Raw genomic sequence first — 11,332 nt, 5'->3', positions numbered from 1 at the left:
ACAATCTTCCTCAGGGTCCAGTCTCCTCTTCTCGTTGTACAGCCTTTTCTGCCACATTGTTTCCTTCCAACAGACTTACCATTGAGGTGCCTTGATACAGCACTCTGGGAACAGCCTATTTGTTGAGAAATTTCTTTCTGGGTCTTACCCTCTTGCTTGAGGGTGTCAATGATGGCCTTCTTGACATCTGTCAGGTCGCTAGTCTTACCCATGATGGGGGTTTTGAGTAATGAACCAGGCAGGGAGTTTATAAAAGCCTCAGGTATCTTTTGCATGTGTTTAGAGTTAATTAGTTGATTCAGAAGATTAGGGTAATAGGTCGTTTAGAGAACCTTTTCTTGATATGCTAATTTATTGAGACAGGTTTTTTGGGTTATCAGGAGTTGTATGCCAAAATCATCAGTATTAAAACAATAAAAGACCTGACAAATTTCAGTTGGTGGATAATGAATCTATAATATATGAAAGTTTAATTGTAATCATTACATTATGGTAAATAATGAAATTTAACACTATATGCTAATTTTTTGAGAAGGACCTGTATAGTGTGTGTGCGTGCATGCGTGTTTTTATATGCAAGAATATTATATATATATATATATATATATTTATTTAATTATTATTTCTATAACGCCAAGATAATCATTATCATATCATCTATAGATATATGGATATCGGTCTATGTATAGCCATAATTGCACATACTCTATAACTAATACTGATATCGGTCTATGTGTAGCCATAATTGCACATACTCTATAAATAATACTAGCGCAGATCTGATGTGCAGCATTTCTGTCTGTCCTAATCTTGCTGACAGGAGACCAGTAGCCTTGTTGTGAACACTGAAGATATCCAGCTGCAGATCCATCTATCCAGACCGCCTTTTCCTTGCAGCCCTTTTGTAGGCATGTAAACTGGGATCCAGGCAGCACACAGGAGGATGTCTCTGCACAGAAATAACCAGCTAAGAGAAATGGGAGCACAGAGGAGAGCAGCTTCTTCCAGTAACAGCAGAAAGCTTCTTCTTCTTCTTCTTCAGCAGCAGCAGCAGGAGGAAGCCAACCCTATCACCATCACTTGAGCCTGCAGCTTCCCATGGACTGAGAGGGTAAGCTGTGCTGAGCTGGAAGCTGACATTGCCATGAATGTGATGGAAGGAGCAATGCTGTGCTCAGGGTAATGTCAGGAGTTCAGTTCTACAGAAGCTTTGCCGCATTGTCAATTTCCCCTGCAATCCTCTCTTCCCACATTCACACTTAGTGTTGCCATGAAGACTGCTGCTCAGCTATATGCATCATTATAGTTCCTGTGTGTCCCCTGCAAAGAGAATGCTGCCAAGGATTCTGCACTTGCTCCTCTTCTCACTACAATTATTAACAGTCACATCTGCCTTGCAGGACCTAGTAGGAAACTTTACAGGCTGTTATATTTCTTGCATGGTCTTATGATGTGGGCTTGAGTCTTCTACTGCACTTCCATGCTGGGAGATCTGTCATAACATTCCTTAATGCTGGATCTAAAATGTTTTTATTTATTTCATTGCTCTCAGTAAAGCGTATTAGTGTCATGTCAATTAATTCAAATTATTGAAACCCTGGAACAATTGCCATGTGCAATCAAGATACATATGCTTGAGGGGCAACCATCCTCCATGGAATAGTCATTGGCTTCAGTGGATCCTCTGGATATAATACCTGGAGAAGAAAACTTGCTCTGCATTATTGAATCTGCTGGAAAGGCCAGATTGTTGCACAGTTTGTAAACTTTCATTGGATTGCCTTGAGAACTTGCTGAGGATGCAGACGGTTCTCCATAAAAGTTTCTACAGGCATCAGCTCCTGATCTGTGCTCATTGATTGGTTGGACGACTTTGGATTCCAGATCTGAAAACAGCTTAATGTCAGATGGTGAACTTCCCACCGTTAATGTCAAAGAAGTTTTTTTTTTGTCACTGGTCATATTAATACTGAGTATCTATCCTTCCTGGAGTTAATATATTACAGGGATGTTTACTTGTTTCCAAACCAACCTAGACATTGGCAAAACGCTCAGACATAAGACCTGTTCAAGGGGAAACTAAAGAGCCAAGATTGAGAAGGTTGATGGCTTCTCTTAGAAGAGTTAAAATCTTGCTGGTGTTGAACCTGATTGCAGTTGCTGGATTTGTTCTCTTTTTGGCCAAGTGTAGACCAATTACTGTGAAAGGTGGGGAATCCTTCCATGAAATCCATCCGAGGGCAGAGGTGACAAACCTATCCACCCATGGAGTCAGCCCTATCCAGGAGGCAGTGCTCAAAAGACTCTCCCTTTTAGAGGACATAGTCTACAGACAGCTCAATGGTAGGACTGCATGGCAATAAATCTTGCAATACTATGTTATGTAATAATTCACACAGAGAAACCCAATTGTGTACAATGTCTGACTGCTTTAGTGCAATTGTTCTGCATATAGTATTTAATAGTGAGTCTTGTGATTATTATCATTATTATTTAAATTTGTGATACCAATGAAAAAGAGATCGAAGCAGAGAACTAGTATATTTTAAAAATGTTTTGCATCAACAGTTTGAGGCATAAACACAGCAACATAAATAGTAAATCTCTATTTCCTCTGTGTATTATTCTGATACTTCTGTCATTGAAAATTGTCATCTCTCCCTTTGGATATATTGTTTCATACTATAAGGGTAGACCATATATAGGTTACACAAATCCATATGTATCATAATATAATAATAATACCACTATGTATGGATTTCTATCCCTAAGGTCTTCTAGCACAAACACTTTTTTATTGTGGTGAATTAGGTGAAATGCAGCATTATGGTTTTTTTTAAGATAACCTTTATGTTGTTTTCCATAAATTTGTCCCATCAAAGCCAAATTGAATATTTGCTCATAGTAATTACTTTTCAGTTGGGAAAAAAACCAAGTCCCACTCGTTGCAGATAAATAGCTTTTACCTTAAATCATCCCGGTAAAAATATGCTGCAGGTGCAGTTAGTAATTATGGTGTCATGAAATATTCATATAGGTAGCCTCATAAACTGAGTATCTCCTGTTCTGTAAATAATTATGCAGCACAATAAAATAGGGTATGGGTATGATCATTTATTGTACTTGTCCTGACCAATGATATTAGATACACATGGTGTTATTAGAACACTTGGATGACCAGACCATTACTCCAAACAAGGTTAGATGACTGACTCTGCCAATAATTTAGCCGCTGATTGGAATGATCATTAGATAACGTAATTATCATTTTTAATGCTGCACTGAGCAATTATGTAATTGATAGGAAGACTAAGAGCTTGTTCACTTGCAGAGTGTTTGACACTTTTTTTCCCCTCACGTTTTTTCCATGCATTTTTCCCAATGCTACATTTTACAGAACCAGCAAAGTGAATGAAATTTGTGAAATGCACATGTTGATTATTTTTTCCTTGCATATCTGAACCATCAGTGTTATTATTTCAGTCTGCAGCATGTCAATTCGTTCTGTGTAAAGTTTTTCACTCATTACAATGAATGGGGAAAAAGGCAAGTAAAAACACAACTAATAATGCAGGAAAAATGGGCATATCATGCGCCAACACTCTGCTTTTGGTGCAGAAAACATTTGCTCTAAATACCCAATGTATTCACATACCCTAAGCATTGCTTTGCAAAAAGTAGCTTTCTATGGTATAAACAACTTACATGCATAAACTACAAACTTAACATTTAGTTACACATTTCAAGATAGAAATTGTGTCTTGGTTTATAGAAGTACAGTAGATCTTTCTTTAAAAGGGTTTCTGGTTTGGGAAATACATTTTTCCAATCCCCTATAGAGAGCAGAATGGTATCGCTCTCCCTGGAGGACCCGGCATGTCCATGCATTACATGGACGGCCCACTGATTTTTGTGGACAGTGTGCATTGCCTAATTTCCCCTGTGGTGGTGCTGCATGGGAATTGGTCATTTGATGCTGGGTTCAAAAACAGATTACGACTAAATGCTGTGATTTCAAGAGCAGGACACTCGGTTATCCTCTTGGTGCCAAGAAACCCTTCTCACAAAAAGTGATCATTTAAAAGGAACAAAACACAGTTTTAGCTAGTATAGAAGTAAAATACAGGATGCTACAGAAACACTGATATAACAAAAGCACTGATCTCATTGATAGCATTAATAATGAACATAATTACCAAATGTGTTTTGTATTTCAGACTACACAGCTCCAATATATTCTACTGATCCGCTCGGTATCCAGATTACAGTTACTTACATCAGTCCTTTTCCCTAGTGAAAAATCACAATCTAATTTCCCTATATTACACTCACAATATAATTTCCCTGCATTTACGCACGCAAACATATTCACACCTGACACACTCCGACACGCACTTCATCACAATCAGTATTTGTTATCTTTTTATGTGTTGGTCTTTTGTTTAAGAAAGCCAAATCACTCAAAAGAAACCCACATAGGTATGTAGAGGAGATATGTATTGAAGATATGCAGATATTTACTTGGTCAAATTGAAGTTAAAGGCTTCCATATGCGCTACATAGCCAAATGCTTGGCGAGTAGTCTTTTGTTCTCTATAAGAGAGCGGCTTACAGACTGCTTTGATAGTGAGACTTATCTCACTGAGAACAAAAGGATTGGCTGGTGGAAATCCAACAGACTAGATCCTTCTCCCCCCCCAACATCATCTGTTAGAAGAGAGTCAATAGTACCATACACATTAGACTGTCGGAAAATCTCTCCAATATCTGCAGGTCTGGATGACTTTAGTAAAATGGGTAGAAAGGCCTTTATGTTCTTCATTATTGAAAGTGCGAATCACTGAGCTATATAGCACTGTTTGTCATACCAGGTGTGTAAATTAACCCCTTTTGCAACCTATCATGTATAGGTACGTCATAAGTTCCCTCCCTCTTTTTGATACTGCTTCGGCATCTTTTCAGGCACATGAGAGCTGATTTTATCATCTATAATGTGCCCCTAACAGCAGCGGATGGAATCACGATCCACTCGCGGCTGTTAACATGTTAAATGCCGCTGTCAATCTCTGACAGCGGCATTTAGCATGGCTGCATCGGAAGTGCGTCATTAACCCCGCCCATCGATGCCCCTGTCACATGATTGGTTGGCATGACAACCAGGGGTCTGCAGTAGCTTTTCATTCTTGCTTGTCATTCCACATCTGCTATGAGCACCGCCCTATTGCCGGCATTTGTTCATAGCACATGAGCATCTTTGCTGAAGCCCTGCTATGTGTAGCACAAACAATCAGATGATTGCAGCTTCAAGCCTCCCAAGGAAACTACTGAAGCAATTAAAAAATGAAAAAAAATGTTTTTAAAAATATTAAAAAAATGAAAAAATATAAAGGTTCAATCACCCCCATTTTGCCCCATTTAAAATACAATAATAAAATAAATAAAAAACACATATCAAAATATCTATCTAGACATCTATAAAAAAAAATAATCCGATCTGTAAACGGCGTAGCGAGAAAAAAATAAAAAAGCAGCAACATTGCAAAAAAAATGCAATAACAGGCTATCAAAAGATCGAATCTACCCTAAAATTTTAACAATAAGAACTACAGCTTGGCATGCAAAAAAAAAAAACCCTTAATGAACCCCATAGCCAGAAAAAATGTAGACACTACGGGTCTCGGAAAATGGTGGCTTATTTTTTTTAATAAACTTTGGATTTTTTTCTCACCTTCTGAAAAAAAATGAAAATTGGACAATGGAAAAATAAAAGTGGACAACCTCTTTAAGGTTTCTGGGCTCCAATACACATTCCAATCTGCAACAGGCCCCCCACCTATCATTTGTCATTTCTAATACTAATGGTTTCTCAGGTTAATGAGAGTCTGATAGAGCCCCCCAAGGAACCAGGGACTTGATCAGACTGCTGCCTCCGCACCTCCGATAAGTACACTCTTTTGGTATGTTAAAAAACTAATTTCAATGGAAACCAATTAAACTGTAAGTGTGTTTCTGGTATTGTAGGAAACCAAAATGTCCAAAAAAAAAACCCGTATTGGAATACGGAAAGCATATAAAGTCGACGTTAATGTTGGTCAGCTTCATAGTTTAGCATTTCTAAGTTCCTGCTACTGTTAGATTGGATAACAGAATCATTTTAGATAGGAGATATGAAACTTGCACCATAATTTGATGCAATCCATTGCAAGAAGAATATTACTATATTTTTAAGCTTTCCTGCAATTGATAGCACAACCAGTATGGCTATGAAATATCACTGCCTGCAATGGCCGCACAACTGTGTATGGATTTTAACAGTTGTCATATATTTAATGAATTACTCTTCGACCAGTCTATTATAAGTCTTTCTATTCTGTACTTGGCTGGAAACGGGAAAATGTTCCAGTAAATATTTGATGCTTTTCTACAGGGAATGTGTTAAAGTAGTGACTCAAATCAAACCAGTTATGTTCCTGCTGATAGCCCAGGCTGTTAACCAATACGATATAAAATAAATAAATGAACCCTGGTCAGGTTTTTCTCTAAATTGCATCTGCTTTTATTGCTGCTAAGTGAGCTGTATTTTGTGATATATGGTACAGGGAAGTAAGGGAACATCAAGTAAGACTATTATGTTGATGGTCAAAATTGATCAATCTGTACACTGTCCACTTTCAGCCTAAGAATAATCAATACATTCATCTATGTTTCTTATATCTCTCATGTTCTTCATGCCACAATGGAATTTTTTTACTTGTGTCACTTGCTGTTCAATATAACCACAAGAGAAGCAGAATATGCAGATTAGTGAGAAAGCTGAGTTTTGATAAAATGACACATGCATTGAGCTACAACAATAACTGTGGGCTTCGTGGAAATACAATTAACTACTTTCTTCTTGAAGTGGGAGTTTCATGTAACGAGGCATATGGTCTGTAGCTTTCTTCTCCTGTTAAAATGATGATTAACAAAAAACTAGTACAAAAAAAGGAAAAGAAGCCAATATCAAGAATGGGAATCTAAAATGAAGTATTTGGTCTGTTTATGCTATTACAGTTATTATAGTTAGATGCATATAAGTGAAAAAAAATGTTCTTAAGCGGTAATTTCTCCTTGTTGAGAGTGTTATGTCAGTTTTAGGAAACGTATAGGTCATGCAATGCTTCTCTGGGAATTTAAATATGCAAACAGCCACTTCAGGGAGAAAGACGACGGGAATTTAGTGCCAACTTTTTGATGTAGCAAACATCTATCAAGCCTTACCTCATGACCTAGGATAAAACTTTAAAACACATGTTTCGGTGTGTTTGCTCTCATCAGTGCAAAGCAGGAGATCTGATTTGTCTGATTTGTAACCAAAGACAGATTGCTTGGGTGATCCCTGTTGTGTGCATGTACCATTTTCTATTTAATACAGCACAGCCTACCTCCTAGTTCCCTTAAAGGGATGTGTGCGTATCAAATTTTGATGAGATGTCAGGTCCTGCCATTTTTTCTAGCCGGCTAATTTACTTTGTTTAGAGTCCTAAGTCCCTCCTGTTGATGTTCCACATCCTTCTAAGATATTAATTTTTTGTTATTTTATCTCTTGATGTAATAAAAATTGTCATTTTTTTGGATTAATTTGATTGAGTCCACTCCTTTCACCCTGATCAGTCATTAGGTTCTTCCCTTGATTGAAAATGTAATGATGAACTCTTGCTGCTGTTGCCAGTGCTGCCCCTTACATTCAAAACCAAAGTGTCATATCTTGTAACAATTCCAAACTTAAAGTATGCAGTGGGATTTTGTTTTCAACTGTTTACCTTTCCTTCTAGCACTTTCCCTTCTAGTACCTTTCCTTCTGCTTTCAAACATGCCACATTCACACCAACCTTGAAGAAGTCATCGCTTGACCTGACCTCTATGTCCAACCCCATATCACTGCTACTGTTCACTTCCAAAGTCCTCAAACAGCATGTCCATGTTGAACTTCTCTACAATCCAGCTTCCATCCTCACCACTTCACCGAATCTGCCCTAACCAAAATTACTAAGGACTTAAAGTCAAAGCTAACAATTCTCTATAAACCTATATCTAGACTTGTCCTCTGCCTTTGATACAGTCAGCCACTCATCACACCTACAACAAATTCTCTCTTCTCTTGGCGTCAAAGTCCGTGTCCTCTCCTGGATTTCTTCATACCTTTCCAACCACACATTTAGCATCTCCCACTTCCATACTACCTACTCATCGAGCCTTTTCTCTTTTGGTGTCCCTCTAGGCTCTGTCCAGGTATCCATACATTTCTCGATCTACACCTTTGGCGTGGGATAACTCATAAAGTCCCATTACTTCCAGTACCACCTATCATTTGACACTCAGATCTACCTCTCTGGCCCTGATGTCACCTCTGCTGTCCAGAATCCCACAGTGCCTATCAGCCATATCCTCCTACTTTTCATCATGTTTCCTAAAGCTCAGTGTGGAAAAAAACTGAACTCAGCATCTTTCCTCCATCTATCTTAACTTCCATCCCCAATCTATCTATCACAATAAATGACATTACACTTTCCGCTGTACAGGAGATCCACTGCCTCAGAGTAACTTTCGACTTTGACTAGTCCTTCAATCCGACAACCAAGATCTTAACACCTCCAGCCACCTCCAACTCAAAAATATTTCTGGAATCTGTCCTTTCATCAACCCTGAATCTAAAATGTTAGTGCATTCCCTCATCATCTCCCGCCTTGACTAATGCAATATTGGTCCCCTGCAAACACTCTCTCAGCTCTCCAGTCCCTCTTTAACTCAACTACCTGACTAATCCACCTCTCTCCTGGAACGTACCATCAAAAAGTTAACTTTTTTTTTGCTACGTTAACAGCTATTCCTCCCCAGATGCACAAATGCTTAGTGTGAATAATCGTTAATCTCTTCTCAATGGGAGAGGGGAATGCGCTACTGTCAGACATCTCTAGCAATGGTTTAATCCTGTTGAGAACAAGGGATTTGACCTGACATGCCATACCACTCCTATTATCTCCCAGCAGACTTTTGCCTGAGAAAGGTTGAATACACATTTCAGTCACAGGGGTAGTGTACAGAGCAGTGGATGTAACTGCACCACGGCCCTGATTGATAGCTGGCTACAATGCAGAGCCAGTGGTCAGTAAAGACCGTGATCACAATTACTGCCACTTTTCTGTATACTCAGAGCAATGACTAAACCCTCGTGATTGAAACTGCTGAGGGTAATAAAGTTAATTTTCTTCCTGTAACGTTCAGCTAAGTGTGGGCACCGGGCTGGTTAATAACCCTAGTAACCTGCAGATTAACCATATATCTACAAGTTAATAGCGTATTTTCTAGTGACAGGTCCCCTTTAAGATTAGTTTATAGCACCACTGAGTTATAATCCAGAGTCTGATGAGTACAAATTTTTCACTCATTTGTAATCCCAAAACTGTAATTCTAGTTGTAATCCAGTCGGTTATAGGAGATGATTTATTTCTTTACATATGGTTAAATATTGAGTTGGTTGAAAACATGTGGGTCTTATGAGATAGAAAGAATTCTAGAATCGATGAACCTGAAGAGTGGCTCAATGTGTCCAATGATATCTGATTCCATCCCGAATAAGTTCTTTAGTAATACTTTGAAGAAATCTCCTGGCTACGATGGTGGCTTTGCATTAATCTTTGAAGAACGATATTAAGTTAAATGGCATGGGAAGAATTTTTAGAGCACATGTTAAGAGCAAGTAATTTATTTGTTATGGCAAAGGAGCAAAAGGGAACAATTGTGTCTTTTGGGATGTCTATAGATATGTTTTTTGGTTTCGGAATTCTATTTACTTCAAGGACAATTTTCCCTCCCGCTAACTATACTTGTTACATAATGTCTTAGTTCAAGTGAATTCATTGATTTGGGGATGTCTCTGATCTTTAGGTTATTTTCCTTGCCTAATTTTGTGAACTGGCTGCTTGTGATTTGAAAGCTAATAATTCTTCCTGAAAACCAGTTATAAATTTTGACAGCAGCTCATTACTGTATTGAAGTTCTAGAATACTGGTTTCATTTTTGTCCATTCTGCTGTTAGTAGTCGTGATTTCCAATGATATACCTGAGACATGTATTCCCAAGACGTGTTTTATTGTCACCATTAATTCAATTATTGATTTCTTAATGAATAATTTTGTTACCGATCCACCAGAGGGAGAAGAGTCATCAATTGGGTCCATGTTGTTTGTTGTGGGAAAGCTATTGTTCACATAACTCTCGTTAATGTCTCTCACGAATGTTTTGGCTTTATTGAAGGTGTCTGATATCTTAGATACATTTCTGAGAAAAGAGTCAAATATATTGAAAATTTCTTTATTGTATCCTGATGTAGCTAGTTTGTCCGATGCTTGGAATCTTTCTAGAGTATTCAAATTTTTTGGTGCTTCAAAGTCTGGTAACAGATTTTCCCATGTAGCAGGGCTAAATTCCTTAATATTTAAATAAATTTGATTAAAATATTTGTTTCCTAAAATATTTGCGAAAAATACATTGGAATCAGAGTGGAAAGAAATTAAATTCTGTGCCTCTAGGACCATGTCTCCTTCAGAGGAAGTGATGTCTGATAATACAGTTATGTCTGATTTATAAAGTGATGTGGCTGTGTATTATAATGAAAATCCTTCCTACCATTGTCCCACCACACTAGATCTATCTGAGGCATGACCCTGAAGTTGGCTTGACTCTTGTAAAGACAAGGAAGTTTCTCTGTTATAATCTGTGTTTTCTATAGCTGCTTTAAATATCCCCAGAGTAGGTGAGGGTATTGTTAATAAATTCTGAGAAACTTGAGGTAGAACAAGGACTTGGAGGATGTTCAATTACTTCTTTACCCTTTATCTTCTTAGTGGAGGCATTGTTTTCCTGAGGCATAGATCTTTTAACCAAGACATGTGTGTTCATTATCTGTTGAGTTGTGAGTCTGGAGTAATTAATCAAGGGGTGAATACGTCTGTTGGTCTGCATTAAAGTTGCATGAAGGAATAATATCTTTACCTTATGAGGTATCAATGTACTCACCATGTTCTTCTTGAGTGTGACAGAATGTTACCTCCATGTCTTTCTTTTCAGAAGTTAAAAAGTGAGAAACTTCCTCCATTTCCTTCTCTTAAGAAACTGGAAAAGTTTCTTCGGAGTTTTTATCATCTTCTCCCTAGTTGGCAAAAAAAATGTTCTGTGAATAAATCTCTTTGTAAGTATTCTCATGCATATTCGTATAATGTGCTTCTTTAATCAGCAGTATGTTGGGACTAAATATACTGGCTTGCAGGTTTTTAGCTGTGTCATAAGGGTA

The 11,332-nt window shown here is 37.9% G+C and overlaps 1 protein-coding gene across 1 annotated transcript in view; it reads left to right on the top strand.

Moving 5' to 3' along the window:
- Positions 1 to 786: 786 nt before the first annotated feature.
- Positions 787 to 11,332, top strand: part of GALNT17 (polypeptide N-acetylgalactosaminyltransferase 17) — a 935,232-nt gene continuing 924,686 nt past the window's right edge. The window contains exon 1 of the mRNA XM_069757424.1: positions 787 to 2,343. Within this exon, the coding sequence (XP_069613525.1) occupies positions 2,106 to 2,343 (238 nt within the window). The 5' untranslated portion in view covers positions 787 to 2,105. The remainder of the gene's footprint in view (positions 2,344 to 11,332) is intronic.

Source organism: Ranitomeya imitator, chromosome 3 (genome assembly GCF_032444005.1).
Source record: "Ranitomeya imitator isolate aRanImi1 chromosome 3, aRanImi1.pri, whole genome shotgun sequence".
NCBI classification, from domain to species: Eukaryota; Metazoa; Chordata; class Amphibia; order Anura; family Dendrobatidae; genus Ranitomeya; species Ranitomeya imitator.
This window is presented reverse-complemented; position numbering and strand designations above follow the sequence as displayed.